Raw genomic sequence first — 16312 nt, 5'->3', positions numbered from 1 at the left:
GGCTTTGAATGCAAACAGGAGGACTTTGAATTGGATACGGAACTGGACCGGGAGCCAGTGGAACTGTTGGAGGACAGCGGTGATGTGGTGGATGGAGGGGGGCCGAGTTACGATGCGGGCAGCTATTTAATGTGAACATTATGATTTATTGATAAAAATCTATTTCAGTTTTAATGTTACTATAGACTGCTATGCCTGATAACCATGGCTCACTTCAGGTAGCCTGTAAGTTGTGACTGTTACATGCATGGAGTCCTCGTTGCTGCTCACCCTGCAGCGGCTGAGCAGCTTGTTCAGTTCACATCTTCAACAGTGACCTCTAAGATTGAACTGTCTTTGTCTTGAGTACTTGCTTTATTGTTTCAAATGTGTAAAGTTGCGGTCCAACCATGGAGCTTTATCTGATTTGAAAATCTGACTGAGGTCCAGCGATGAACTCATACAACTTGTCCGCTTAAAAGTATTGTTGATGAACCATTGATTTGTGAACTGACCCATGACTACTGCTGAAGCACGTTGCAAATGGAGCCGCGTGATGGCACCAGTTGTGCTGCTGGGACTTGTGTGATTTTTCATCTAAAAAGGCCTCTGTGTGCAGAAGCTGCGTCAAGGTCTATTCTTCTCTGTTCTGTACCATTGAAATGTAACTGAGCGTTGAAATTGCTTTTCACTTAAAAAGCACCACTGGGGAGTTCCCAGCCAAGGTGGGCAGAGACCAAACCTGTTGATCAGAAAGGGTGTGAATGCTTCATTGATTAATCACTGATGCTGCATAGAAAGGTCTCGTCAATAAAGTGGCAGGAAGGCGGAGGGGAGGCCCATGGGTCTGAGGGATGACTGTGGTTGACTGAGCTCTACAGTAAAGTCAGTTGTTTGTGTTGGGGGAGGATCTAACCTGTCTGTGCCTCTATCCAACTCGTAAAGTACTGACGCTTGGTCAGTGGCTCTCAGCATCTGTTATTGATAGATAAGCTCTGTATCAAATGCACAATCTTTGTCTAAACCTAACTGTCCCATGCTTGTGCCGTTAAACGTACATTCTGAACCAGAGAGTCCAAAGGGGCCCCCAGTAGCCCCAACCAAGCGCTTCTAAATAAGACGCCAAAGGAGACTTTTTGTGTCAATAACAAACAGCAAAGGTACCTGACCCAGCGTCGCTTTTCAACGTGATGGAGGAAAAATCCAAAAAAATCTGTCTGTCTGTCGTTCCAACACATTCTTATTTCCAACTCGTCAAATAATTGGTGCGTGGTCAGGACCTCTTAGTCAGTTTGTCCCCGGGACCCTTTGGTGTCATAAGGGTGCAGCCTAAAAGCACTTTGTTAAGGTTAAAAGATGTTTTTTTTGTTTTTGTTTTCAAATGTAACATTTTCTGATTGTGGGAAATTCAGGTTATACACGCAGAATATACATACATACACATACATTCAGAATATGCGGCCCAATCAGGGTTCTTATTACAGTTTGTGACGGCCTTTGCAGGTTTATGGCTTTGCAGCTCTGTGCGTTGCTTTGGTTTTTGTACACAAACCCACCAGCCCACAGTTTGCAGGGCTGCAGTAGAGATGCATCTACTAGACCTGTAGATGACATTAAAATCATAAAAGGTTCATAGGAACCAGCTGGGCTTCATGTGGGTCATATTGGGCTTTCCAGTAGACTGCTAGTATTCACACATCACACAGCATCACCTTATATATTCCTCCTAAGCATCATGTGGAGTCATATTTTAAAATCCGATCATATAATCTGTAGTTGAGGAGTGGAGAATCACTGGCTGAATACGTTTAGTTTGGGCCTTATTTCAAAAAATAAAGTTGATTCCCCTTCACATTCTGCTTCGTCCTTCAGTTACATCACACTGATACTCCACCACAATGAGCACATTTATTCTACTCTCTCTCTCTCTCTCTCTCAATTCAATGCAATTTAATGGGCTTTATTGGCATGAAAGTTTCAATGACAATGTTGCCAAGGCATTGAATGTGTCCAAATGTTTGGACCTTCCCCAATAAATCTCTCTCTCTCTCTCTCTCTCTCTCTCTTTGTCTCTCTCTGCCCATTCATCTGTCTGTTCTTTGACATATAAACTGCAGGGTCTCCAGGTTCAAACTGTCCAGCCCTTCATACTTCTCACCGACAGCAGATTTGAACAATTAGGACCAATCACAGCAATTAAGAATTACACAACCTTTGGCACAAAAGACCAAGAAAGGAGCAAAAAGATAATGTTGTGAAACATGTTTTTTTTTTTTTTTAAATTGTAAAAGTTTTGTAGTGAGTCTAAGTTTATTTTTTTCAAAAAGGGAAAGTGCATATTAATGAACCTTATGAAGAATGTTAACATACAGGATAATTGTACACCCCTACACATTGTTTCAACCAAGCACTGATTTGTCAATCTGGTAAATCAATAAAGAAGTTTAAGCCAACAAACATGTTGCTGTGCTCCCACTGGCATGGCTCAATAGCTGTTTGGCACGCCCACTCACTCTTTTCTCTGTTCTGGAAACATCAACTTCTACTAAACTAACCTCCTAGGTTATAAACAAAGTTTGTGAAAATGCCAAGTAGTTAGACTTTCTTTAAATAGTTTTAATAATTCACTCTGGGTGTTTTGTTGTTTGTGTGTAATCGAAACGTTTTAGTCCTCAGAAACCAGTTCCAGACTGAAAGCTGTACTCATCATTTATCAATGTATGAAATGTAGTAAAATAGTCCCTGTGCATACAGTTCATTCAGGCCTTGCGTCAATGTGTTTTCAGAACCAGTGGTGGAAGAAGTTTTCAGATCCTTTACTCAAGTAAAAGTACTAACACCACACTGTAAAAATACAGTACTGTATACTGTTACAAGTAAAAGTTACACATTAAAAATGCTACTTACTGTAAGTATGTAATGGTCCTGAGTGGTCCTGTAAGTGTAATCAGGACAATGTCAAAGTAAAAGTACTTAATGTAGAAAAGTCCTCACATTTTGGAAAATGGACGATCAAATCTGTTTTGTCAATCTATTTAGTGTTAAATGGTCCAATCATTTCAGCTGGACTTGTAGGCCAGTATTCACAAAATGCTTTTCAAGTCTTAACAACTACTCAAAGCTGTCCTACATAGTCCAGGAACCATTCACACACATTCACACACATTCACACACATTCACACACATTCACACACTGTGGCCAAGGCTGCCGTCCAAGGGGCCCCCTGCTCATCAGATACACACTCACACACATCTACACACCTGCTCATCAGATACACACTCACACACATTTACACACCTGCTCATCAGATACACACTCACACACATCTACACACCTGCTCATCAGATACACACTCACACACATTTACACACCTGCTCATCAGATACACACTCACACACATTTACACACCTATGGTGCAGCATCGGGAGCAATTTGGGGCTCAATGCCTTGCCCAAAGACACATGGGCCTGCAGGGCCAGGGATCAGACCACCAACCTTCTGATTGGTGGGCGACTGCTCGGCCACCCGCAGTACTTAAGTACAGTACTTAGTTACATTCAACCACTGTAAAATATTAAACCTACTGTACGCTACCTTCCCAGCAACCAACCGAAAGACAAACAACTAGCGGGTGAACACAGTTCACACAGTTCACACACAGTTCACACAGTTCACACAGTGGAGCGTCTAGCAACTTAACGCCGAAAACACACCACCGCAGCGGTGTACTAATTACCAGTACAGGAGTCACAGGACTCTAGCTTTGAATCAGTTCATGAATCCCATGCAGCTATGGTGCTTATTATTATTATCATTATTAATGGATATGCACTATCAATCGCAGACACAACACTTCCTGTCCGTGAGGTCTGATTCACACAGATGCAAGCGGCCATATATGCTGGGATAAGACGTCCAGTGAGACGTTGTAAAAACATGAATGACCTCTTCAAACCCACTCATGTTCCTGAATGGCAACAGCCAGTTACTGTGATGCACCCCTTCTACCTGCTACAGACAAAAGACGGATGGGAGGAAGCAGCACCTCGACTACTGCGTGTCTGCGTGTGTGTGTGTGTGTGTGTGACAAGAGGCTGCAAGGATGCAATGTCAAGGAGAGAGCACATAAGGCTACATTACAAACGCAATTGCAGGATGTTATGGTCCGTGTCGTGATTGATATTAACCTAGTACACGCATCTCCTAACATCTTAATACAAGTTCATCCATACACACGCACACACACACACACACACACAGACATACACACTTATGCATCACCACCAACCTTTGTCTTGAATTTCAAAGTGACAATCTGTTCTCTCTTGTGACGATGATTTTGAGTCTTCTTTGTCCTTCCTCCCCCTCCCTTTTTGTGTCTTGTTCACACACGCACACACACACACACACACACACACACACACACACACACACACACACACACACACACACACACACACACACACACACACACAAACACAAACACAAACACACACACACACCTCCCAAGGGTAAACCGGGGTAGAGGCACCTGTGGCCTGACTGATTAACAGCCATTTTACCGGGCAGGCAGGTGTTTTAGTACAGCGAAGAGTGTCTTGTAGAAGCCATTTAAGAATGCAGCGCGTGTCTGGGTGTACTGCAGCGGGTAACTCCGTCAATAACAATCCCTCCCTACATCAACAGCAAAAACTTTGTGAATGTGAGACTCTTAGGTTGCATCCACACTACCAAGTTTTTCTGTCTATGGCTTGAGCCGAGGACAAGGGGGAACTGTTACTGAAGGTCTGTGAGCCTACCTAACCGACAGGACTAACTGGAGTCATCACCGTCTCCACAGGTCTCCGTGTTTTCAAACCAAAACCGGGGCGGCAGTGTTTACAAAATGTCTCTGTCTGTCTCTGTTGTCAAGGTCCAATGTAACTCCGACATATTATTACTACATGTACACAAGTTAAAGCTTTATTGCGTAACTTCTTTATATTAAACAACGTCTGTTACATCCAAGCCATCGCCAAATGAAGACTATCGACTCTATAAAACTATTTCTGTATTTCTCAGTATGGCCATGTTTAGAAAATGGTGCCGTCCGGCGAACCATCAATACTTTATCAACTAGCGGCGCCTGCTTGTTTGATAAATTGATCAACACTGATTGTGGTTGGTTGTGCATGCAGACCTGCACGTGCCCTAGCAACAAAATGTGCATCCCAGAACAATCCAATCAAAGTAAATCAGGTTATATCAGACCCAGACCTTTATTGTAGATTAGTGTTAGGTTTCCAGAGTCGTAACTAGAATTAGCTTTAGCCTGGCTGCTAGCAGCTTTCTGCTATGAAAACTGTCCGGGAGACGTCATGATTAGGTTGCATTAATTATGTGATTTAGTTGTGTACGGTGTCCAGTCAAACCAGTCCTCTGCACCTTCATCAAGACATGCAATGAAACTGACAGATGGAGCTTGATATTGTACTTTTCGCCATCTGTATATGATGTCAAGAAGACTAGAGGAAGAAGAGAGGAAAAAGGAAGTACAGTGGCATGATAGCAGATAGCAATGCAACTGACATGGAGCGGTGAGGGGAAGATGATGGTGAGGATGATGAGGAGGAAGAACTTTCTTTCTCTATACTAATGTCCTATCTCTTTGTCCATCAACCTGCCCGGGGACTACAGGTGGAAAACAGCAATCTGCTAGAACCTGGCACAACACATATTCTCTTGTTATACAAGATTAATGTTTTATTGTGCGCTGTCCCTGTCTTGAATAAATAAATTCCACTACAAGAGGAAGACTATCAAGATGAAAGTGGAGCCCAGACAAGCATGGAGGTCCCAACAACAACACAGGACACAATCAGAAAGGAGTCAACGAAGGGCAACGCCAAAAGGAAAGAAAACAGATGGAGGGAAAAAAATATCAAGCTTCATCTGTCGAGGACAAGTTTGACTGGACACCATACATGTATTTCAAACATTTTGTCACTGGTGAAATGTTACAGGTCACTACAGAACAAACAGACCTGACAGTGTACAAGTAACAGAAAGGTCAGTAAACACAACTGTCAAAAAGAGATGGAGCAGGTTCTAGGCAGGGCCGTGCATCCGGGACTAGTCCAGATGTCCTGCGTTAGATCCTATTGGAAGATGGAGACAAAGCTCCCCGCGGTTTGTGATGTCCTGTTTCTGAACTTTCTGACACTGGTTCAATTTCAGGACCACCTCAGTGTGTCTGATGAACTGTGGAAGCTCAGGCCACGGTCACAAAAGCAGTTTCTCATGAAGAATGCCATGCAGTTGGTGAGTTTTTAGTGCCATTCAGGGGAAAATCTCATCTTCACATCTACATCAAAACCTCAAAACTGGGGTTTCAAACTCTCATTGTGTAAATATTTAGTGAAAGCACCAGATGTCAACACTACAGTATCGTTGCGGTATCAATTTCAAGGTATTTGGTCAAAAATATTATATTTGATTTTCTCCATAGCGCCCAGCCCTAACTTTACGTCAGGTCCCCCGGTGCAACACCTAAAAGGGACAGGAATCCACTCTTATGGCACAGTCCGGATGAACGGGGGGAGAGACCACACCATGAGGGATGAAAAACAACTGAAGCAAAATGGAAGCGGGTCAAGGGACTTCAGGACAAACCAGGAAAACAACATCGATGTAAGATGGTACGACAACAAAGCAGGGAACCTGATTTCCTCTTTGTGGGCTTTACAAGCTGAGCATCAGATCCCGAAGATGGTCCTGTATTTTTCTAACTATTTCTTGATTACTGGGTTACTCTCTCTCTCTCTCTCTCTCTCTCTCTCTCTCTCTCTCTCTGCAGTTTGTCATCGTAACCAACTTCAGTGGGCAAATACTCACATTCAATGCCATCTGGCACTTTGGAGAGGAGTTCTCTTCACGGTGTAACCCTAACCCTGACACTAGATGCTGACTGGTTTTCAGGACCCCCCCACAGTAAAACTGAACATATCCGAGTGGTCTTCTATTGTGGCCAGCCTAAGCACACCTGTGCAATAATCATGTTGTCTAATCAGCATCTTGAAATGCCACACCTGTAAGGTGGATGGATGACCTCGGCAAAGGAGAAGTGCTCACTAACACAGAATTAGACAGATTTGTTAATAACATTTAAGAGAAATAAGACGTTTCTGTACATAGAAAAGTCTTAGATCTTTGAGTTTAGCTCGTGAAAAATGGGGGCAAAAACAAAAGCGATGCGTTAATCATTTGTCTTTTTGTTTTTTGTTCAGTAAATGTTGAGTTCCTCTCAGACTGTCCTAGAACTGGATGGGAACACAGCTGCAGCAGTCCCAACAGATTTGGGTTGGAAGTGTTTTGAGAAGCCTTCCTCTCAACTAGGCCTCGCTCTGGTTCCTTTGCTCTGAAACGGACACGCACACTGAGAAGCTGCAGGGTTCGAATGGACCACTGCAACGAGGACGGATCAGCCATGGAGAGAACCAGGACTCGAGTCAGCGTTTTCTAATCAAATTCCCGATGTGAAAGAAGCTGTGCGTAGCTAGTCCGTAAGAAGACCCCGATTAATCAAATGTGAATTCTGTTATAATTACAGTTTATTTACATGATAAATGCTGGAATAATGTTACAAATCCCAGATTCAATAATGTCTTCCTCTCAGTGGACTTTTGATTTAACCTGATGGTAAATGGTGCCATATGTCAACACTGCTTTTGAACTGAGGCATATCAGAAATGTCAGTTTACAGGAAAGTACTGCTATTTTTTTATTGGAATTGTTTTATTATTATCATAACTTCAGCTTTTGTGGTGAATGTTCTTTGTTTGACGGACAATATTACATAACACCTACATCTGGCAATTCATGTCATAATGTTCAATCTGTTACACGGTGAATATTGAACTTTAGCTAAACTTTTCGAATCCAACAGCAATTGCAATATCCGGCAGAATTAATCGCAATTTGATTTTTTTTTTTTCAATTCAGCGCTAGACTAAACTAGACTGGAGTTTAGAGGGTCCAAAGTTCTGCTGCTAGCTGTCCTGTACCTTCACTTCCTTCCCAGGTAACGAGGCTCTGTGCGCTAGCTGAAGTTAAACCAAGATGAACTAAGGCTGGGCAATATATTGATATTATATCGATATCGTGATATGAGACTAGGTATCGTCTTAGATGTTGGATATCGTAAAATCGTACTATATGAAGTGTTGTCTTTGACTGGTTTTGAAGGCTGCATTACAGTAAATTGATTGAACTTACCAGACTGTTCTAGCTGTTCTTTTATTTGCCTTTACACACTTTTCTGATGATTCTATATCAATATCTCATTGTGTCAACAATATTTGGTTAAAGCACCAATAGTCAATCCTACAATATTGTCAACATCAAGGTATTTGGTCAAGAATATCGTGATATTTGATTTCCTCCATATCGCCCAGCCCTAAGATGAACTCTTTTTGACATACTTCATGGGTTTTCTTGCTGGAGCCCTTTGCACCGGCACCCCGTTGGGGTTTTCCTGAAATAAAAAAGTTGTTTTATTTTTTTTATTATAGTTGTAAATGCAGCCTACGGCAGCCCGGTTTCCAGAGAGATGCCATTCACCACCAGAAACCCCCGAGAGAGGAACATTTCTGCTGGAGTTACAAGTGAAATAAAAGGTTGGAGCAGAGGTCGAAATGGATGGAAACGGCAAACTGCCTTAAAGTTCAACCAATCTTTTATTACACCATTAAAGATGTGACATTTTAACCTTCATCACACACGTTAGACCAGGGATGCACTGATACTGATGCCAGCAGCAGGCATCGGTCTGTGTAGTAACAGAATTACTCCGATTCTACCACACCTGATACCACCTTTTAGAAATGTCAAAGATCCTCTAAACTAAAGATTTTCAAGCAGCAAGAATGGTGTGACACGGCACACACTTCCTCTCTCCTTTAGGGGCGTGGCCTCTTTTTGAACGTGTACTGAATATCGTTTGGATGGATTAAACTCTATACTTGTATAATTTGTTATTTTCTTTTGCTAACGATTTACATTTACACACAGATAAAAGACATACTCAGCCTCACAGAGATTAGTTTTGTGAGGGATGTTAGCTGACGTTCTCTGTGTTGCCAGATCTCGGGAGAGTTTGGTCCCGACAGAAACAAAGAGAAGGTCTCAAACTAAGTTCATTTACGATACCGATACCAGTATCCATATAGCCTCCGATACCTAAGACGCTGGTATCGGTATCGGGAAGTCCTGGAGTTCATATCCCAATCTGATACCACGTAATAAAACCTTAAGAAAATCTATGTTAAAGTAGTTTATTTATGTTCTTTTTCTGCCAAATTGCATTAAGAAAGAAAGTTCTGTTCACTGTTTGTGTTTGTTCATGTTTCCCAAAGAGTTGAACCTGAGCCAGACCAACAAAGATAAATCATGTCACACCCATACAAGGAATAGTAGTATACAGCTGTTAAAACATGATAAAACATATGAGACACTGGTGTCAGACCAGTACTCGGAATCAGGCGATACACAAGTTCATGTATCAGAAACGGTATCAGGAAGCAAAATATTGTATTAAACCATCTCTAATTATAAGGTGTTCCAGTCTTTTACAGGCGTGTCTTCTGCTATAGACGGGAAAACGTCATTTGGAGCCAGGGGGCATCATGTGACGGGCCGGGAGTTGCAATTCCACTGTCTGCTATGTTTCATTTGTTTCAAAGCCTGGAGCACTTGGCAATGGTTGAGGATGAAACCAGCGTGTCATCAAACCAGGATTTCAGACCGCCCAAACAACGCTGGGCAGAGAACTCAGTCCTAAACAGTTTACAGTCTTACACGTTTCTAATATGTATAATGTGGTTAAAAAGTAATCATTGATGATGCTTTACCAGACTATAACTTTGCTACAGTGCTGCTTTGATTCAACAATGTGATTTATTCATGAACATTTGGTGTTTCCTGATTATTTACTATTTCCTGAAGGCCTCTCTTTCAACACCCCGACTCTGTTATCTCCTCCCACGGATATGAAAGCACGTCGGAGTCGCTAGGCGATGTAGGCAGAGAAAAACAGCAGAGATGTTGACGTCCAACGTGCAATTCTTCTCTGAGCCGGTCAGGGCTTTGGTAATGAGAGCCTGGGGACCTGGCTGAACCTGCTGGGTGTGTGTGTGTGTGTGTGTGTGTGTGTGTTTGTGTGTCTGGTGTGTGTGTGTGTGTGCGTGTGTGCAAGTGTGGGTAACAGATATAGAGAATAAAGAGTGTCTATAATCTTCTTTATTGCAGTGTGAATTTGGAAGGGAACCAGCTGTGGCCATGTTGTTCATTTGTGTGTGTGTGTGTGTGTGTGTGTGTGTGTGTGTGTGTGTGTGTGTGTGTGTACAGGTGAAGGTGTATGTGCCTGACAGGTTCAGTCACTCACAGAAAAATATTGTGTAGGCAGTGTTAAGCCGATTGATAAGCATAAACGACCCCCCCCCCACATCCTCCCTTCTTCTTTTTCACTTCCCTGCCTCACCCTCCATCTCTTTTCCTCCTTCCTTCTCGCGTCTCGCCTCCCTCCCTCTCATCCTCCACTCTAATCGCCGGGCTAATTGACTCAGCCAGATTTGGCAACAGGCGTATTAGTGTCATTTCACACAACAAGGAATGACCTATGCAGACAGTCAAGTCGGAGAGAACCCTGCAATGTTATGTTCACCAAATCCCATTTCCCAGACACGCAGGCAAAGCAAAAATATCTTTTTCCTCAATTGATTAAATAACCTCTTAACAGCACCTTAATGTGAGTGTATTGACTTTTTTCCAGAAGATTAAGAATTTAATTTCAGACAGTGTCCTGCTGAAAATGTCAAATGTAAAGCGTTACAAATCTGTCCTATGCCACCACTAATTTCTGCTGGTATGGGCCATAGGCTGTTGTACAGCACACCCACCTCTGCCAACACAGCGGAAGAACCGGTGGGAAACATATGTTTTACACACAGGTAAGCTTGTTCTTTTTAAGCCTAAAGGTGCCTTTTCAACATCTTCAGGCAGAGCTCACTTCCCTTCATAGCAAATAAATGTAATGGCACTGAATTGGTGTCATTCCTACCTGCAGGCAAACAAGGTGTGCATGATTGTAGGTGAATTGTATAGAGGAATGGAGGCTTTATTTGATTTATTTGAACATTTGAGTGTCACTCAAATCCTGCTTGATGGGTATCAGTGTGTGTGTGTGTGTGTGTGTGTGTGTGTGTGTGTGTGTGTGTGCAGAGAGTAGAACGCCCTTACCGCTGTGCGCGCTGAACCAGCGGGGTGCAATGTGCAGGGGCAAGGTGTCAGCCAGCGACCCCCGAGATCCCAGATAGAGCACCCCGTCCGTGTGGTGCCCCCCACCCCCAGTGTCCTGGTAGCCCGTACCGTGGGGGGCGGTGGTAGTGCCCCCTGACCCTCCTCCAGCTCGATCCGAGTCTGTCCCTCTGGGAGTATAGAACCCGAAGGGCACGGCGGGGCTGTGCTCGATGCCCATCCCAGCCACGGAGCTCACCGAGCGGCTTCGCAGGCCCATGGTGCCACTCGGCCGGTAGTGGCCGAAGTGGGCCGACGGTGGCACCGCGCTGTCATCCGTAGAGACACCGGGAAAAGCACCCCGGGGCCGCCCCGCCGTGCTCTGCTTTCCCCCCATCCAAAGTGGGAAACAAATGGGTGGGGGTTCTGGGTGGAAACCGGAGGGGGCTCGGCTCGATCCGCAAAGGGTCGAGAGAGCCGAAACAGGCTGTCGCCCCCTCCCCTCGCTCCTGTCTGTCTCTCGGCTTGCCTGCCTGCCTCTCCGTGTGTCTCGGCCGGCTCGTCAGCTCTGACTCTCCGCAGACGCAACAGCCCGTTTCGCTGATGAGCGGAACATGAGCCCGCCCTGACGTCTGGATTCACCTCACCCGCAGACAAAACCTCGACACAACCGGGGGGGTTGCTGGCGAGCTGAATGACGCCGTAAGCCCAGAATGACACACTGATATACACCACGCTCCCCTCTCGCTGTCCCAGGTGGTTAAAACGGCTGTATCATCGCAGGCGGGACGCGGCAGCAACACGTTTTTCGCGCCCGGCCTGAATCACAGCAGCGCCGCAATGTGCACTCCGCTGCTCTCGGCTCATCCGATCTCAGACATCGTGACAACTGTTGCTGTCTGTCTGACCGCCAAAAACGACGGTCTGCCTTCGGGTAGAAAGAAATGACGTCGCCTTCCGCTCCGTCTGTCCGTTCCGGTGATCTCCAACGAGAGGTCGCTTATTTTCTCGGAGATCGGGGTCACAGTGAAGCCGCTCCCCTGCTCTTAGATCGGCGCTTCTGTCGCCTACTGTCCGCTCCGCCGCCGCCGCCGCTGCTGGCCAGACAATGGAGGCGCTCAGTGCGCAGGCCCGGATCATACATACAGACAGGACATGAGACAGGAGCCTTCTGGGACAAGGAGAATACACTTTGCTTTAATTTCCAATCAAGGGGAATGGGTTTGGAAATGATCTGCAGTGTAGGCTATGCCTTAAAGAAGGGGTCTTCAATGTCATAAAGCCGAAGGACCCCTTAACTGAAAGAGAGCTAGCCTAGGCTACTACATATATTTAATAAAATTAAGTTGCATATTAAATTGGGCCTGCAACCAGTCCAAAACCTTTACATTCCTTTTTTACCTAGAATACTAAGCTATTTAAATAGCTTAATAATTGTTAGCATGGTTTTATAGAGCCTGTTTTAATATTAAACATAGGCCTACATCTGGAACACATCTGTGTGACTACCCCGACCAGCAGTTGGGAAATAGGCTATATTTGCTAATAATATGTTGGATTCATGTTACTACTTTTTAAATTTTGAAAATAAATTAACTATATTTTTGGTGGCCCCCCTGAATTGACTCTGAGGACCCCCTAGGGGTCCCGGAGCCCCTGTTGAAGATCTCAGGAGTGGCAGGGGGCACCAGGCATGGCCCCCAAATCTTAAATTGACTTTTTTTTGCAAAACAATATTTTTTGATTAAGAGAAAAGACAAGCACACATATCAGGAGAAGTTGGGCTAGACTATATCTAAAAATCCCATGAGGATTATGAGGAAATGTAACACTCAAGTCTGGTTTTTCCAATCTGATTTTGTGTTTGTTCTCGCTTTGTACAGCCTCTGGTTACCAAGGAGACAATCTGTCAAGAGTCTGCATAACTGCCTCCAAACCCAGTTTGGAGGTAGGATCATTCACCTAGATCAAAGTATCATTTGGGAAGAAGGTAGGTTCATTAGCGCTGTTTTCTTGTTCTATTCTAACTGTTCAATACATGTCCACATGTAGTTTACTATAAGGTTGGGGACCGTGACATATCTAAAGGGTAAGGGACTCCCCTCCATTGGGTTTATCCAGAATTCATCTGTTATTTGAGGATATAGCCCACAGCTACCTGTTCTTTTCTAATTTCCCATGGTCCTCCTTTACTCTCCCAGTGTCAGCCCTTTAGCCAGCATATTGTTGTCATTACCAAATTATACACAGATTGTTCCACCATATGCTAAATTATTGGGATTACTGGCTCCCATTTAGTTCAGGATTATTTGGTCTAATCCTGAGCTTGTGTGTGTGTGTGTGTGTGTGTGTGTGAGTATGTGCAGGTATGTTCAGACAGACACTATGAGTGAAATGTGTTTTTTGAAGAATGAACATTTAAATAGGTTCTAGTAGAAACTAAGCATGCATGATTAATTGCAATTTCAATTCACTCTGTTCACGATATCATTTGAAATAAAAAGGATTTTTAATTTAATTTTACAAGCCGGTACTGACAATCTGTTTTGTCATGGTTCATGTGTGTAATGAATATTACTTTGTGAGAAACAAATCGTGGCAGAAAATTGTAATAAAAGAAAATTGTGTTTGAATTTTTCCCCAAATAGTGCAGGCATAGTACAAAACCCAAATATGAACCCAAAAATGAGCACAATATGGGTGAGCTAAACTGATCAACACCGGGGCTTGAAGCTCAGACAGATGTTGGACAAAGAAGTGAACTGTCTGTAACTGGGATACAAACTCAAATATTGCTTAGAATTAACTGTATTTTATTGTTTCTCCGTGCATGGGCTACAGTGGTTATTTCATTCTTAATGTTCAACAATATATACAGGCCAACAGAGGCAGAAAGGAGTTAACAGCATTTTATTGTATCCATCTTCTGAGGACACTGATGGTTGTCCAGCTGTAAGGGGAGCTGAGGGGACGCACTGCTGACACTCGCTGGTGCAGCACAGTAATTCTTCTTCACTGACAGGACGGGATCGAGTCAATATTAGTCTCACTTTGCCAGACCTTCCTCCACAGCACTATAGTGGAAGGTCTGGCTAGTCCACACAGCATTCCTGGATGGGAGAAAAACATGCTCTGCTTTAGTGGCCGGACAGAGCCCCGGTGCCTCTACTTAATAGTCTCAGGAAGGAAGATGTTTTGATGGAACAAGTGTACGTTCAGAAGTTGTTTTAGTCGTCAACAGAAAACTCTGATTGGACAGATAGTCTAGCTAGCTGTCTGGATTTACCCTGCAGAGATCTGAGGACCAGGTAACCATAGTCCTCAGATTGGACAGATAGTTTAGCTAGCTGTCTGGATTTACCCTGCAGAGATCTGAGGACTGAATCCGCCGCAGGTTGGAGCACCAACACAGAGACAGAGGACAGGGACGGACATCCGGCTGAAAAGAGGGACATCCGACGGAGTTTCAGACAACACCAGAGCATTCCCTGAACTGAACCGTTATGCATATAGACTAAGTTAATATAAATGTAGTCTGAAAACTGAGTTGGCTCATCTCATTTCGGAACCAGGATGTGGCAGCAAACTGACCGCTTATTCAAGTGTTCCTTCAGAAAGAACCCAATCCCTCTCAAGTACAGTTTGTCTTACAAAAGAAAAAGCAATTATGGCTCCCGATCATTCAGCAACAGTCTATATTCTCCAGTGTTTCACTGCTACAAGGAGGTGACGTGGACCTTGCCGTGCTGTAGTGTAGCTGCCACTCTGTCACAACATATGTTCAGTGTTCTGCAAGCAAGCCAACGTTTCTGCACTTTAGGAATGAATTCTATCAATATTCACTTTGATACTGAAACAAAATGCCACCACGACCTTTAATTTTTTTCATGATTATAATGTGATGGACATAACACTCTGGCAATATAACATGTTACATGTCGTCTCTCTTTTATACCCTTGTTGTACGGTCTATATTATATTTGTTTGTACCTGTTTATATTAACTTTTTTGCCACTCAAACAGAGCCGTCGTTGGTATTAGTGAAACAAAATGTCTTCTGTAAGAAATGTAGGGCTGAGAATCCCCGGAGGCCCCACGATACCATATCAGGAAACTGTCATGAGTTGGGGTCTTGTTGGGATTATTTTTCTCTTTTTTTAGCCTCCTAGTGTTTGTTTCTTAGTTTTCTCCCTGGTCTTGTGTTGTTGATCCTGTCTCGTGTTCCCCGATAAGTGTCTGTTTGTTCTGCTTCCTGTTTTGTTTTGGTAGTATGGTTTCCTGTCTTGTCTAGTCTTGTCTAGCTATGCCCTGTGTTGCATGAAGTCCTGTTCGTCAGCCTGCCGGTTCCCGTCACTTTTCCAGATTCCCCAGTGAGTTGCCCCCCAGTGTGGTTTCCCTCCCCCCCCCCCCTGTGCCTTTTTGGATTTCCCGGGTGTTTCCTGGTTCTTTTGCTTCCTGTTTCCCTTGGACCGTTTATTAAAATGCCCTGTGTACCTGCTCCTGCCTGCCTCCTTTTCTCTGCATTTGGGTCCTCACCTCACCGTAACAGAAACCTTTGTAACAATACTTATATTATTGTTGCAATTTTAACCATATTTGCCAAAGGGGAAACGTCAACAACTGTTTTATCTAAAAAGATACAATTCTCAATTGTTCATCTCACTTGAAGGTATCCAACTGGTGGAGAAATAAAGTGATTGATTTTATACTTCTAGAACAAAAAGTTAAATTCTTATGCAATTTATATAACAGATCAATACCTGGTGTCCACAGTATTGCCATGGAAAATATTGCAATACTATTCTGTACAATATTTCCCCAACCGCTAGGGAAAAGCCTATTTACGTACAATCCCAGATAAAATAAGTCTTCCTATTGATATTGGGTCAAGGATTTCCTAAAGGTTCTGATTTAATTACATTTCTGATTAGAGATCAAGAAATTTCAGTTTACAAAACTCAGTTCAGTTTGCTCTAATATAAAAGAGATTCTCACAGGACTTACACTGCACATTAAACAAGCAAGAACACTCAAGTAATTTATATTTAATTACGCACCAGT

At 43.6% G+C, this 16312-nt stretch overlaps 1 protein-coding gene across 1 annotated transcript in view; it reads right to left on the bottom strand.

The window, feature by feature from the left end:
- znrf1 (zinc and ring finger 1) overlaps positions 1-12037 on the bottom strand; it is a 44105-nt gene extending 32068 nt beyond the window's left edge. The window contains exon 1 of the mRNA XM_034878632.1: positions 11255-12037. Coding sequence (XP_034734523.1) covers positions 11255-11648 — 394 coding nt within the window. The 5' untranslated portion in view covers positions 11649-12037. The remainder of the gene's footprint in view (positions 1-11254) is intronic.
- Positions 12038-16312: the final 4275 nt, after the last annotated feature.

The sequence above is a fragment of the Etheostoma cragini genome, chromosome 8 (assembly GCF_013103735.1).
Source record: "Etheostoma cragini isolate CJK2018 chromosome 8, CSU_Ecrag_1.0, whole genome shotgun sequence".
In the NCBI taxonomy this organism is placed as follows: domain Eukaryota; kingdom Metazoa; phylum Chordata; class Actinopteri; order Perciformes; family Percidae; genus Etheostoma; species Etheostoma cragini.
Note: the sequence above shows the minus strand (reverse complement) of the source record. Positions and strands in the feature narration are given on the sequence as shown.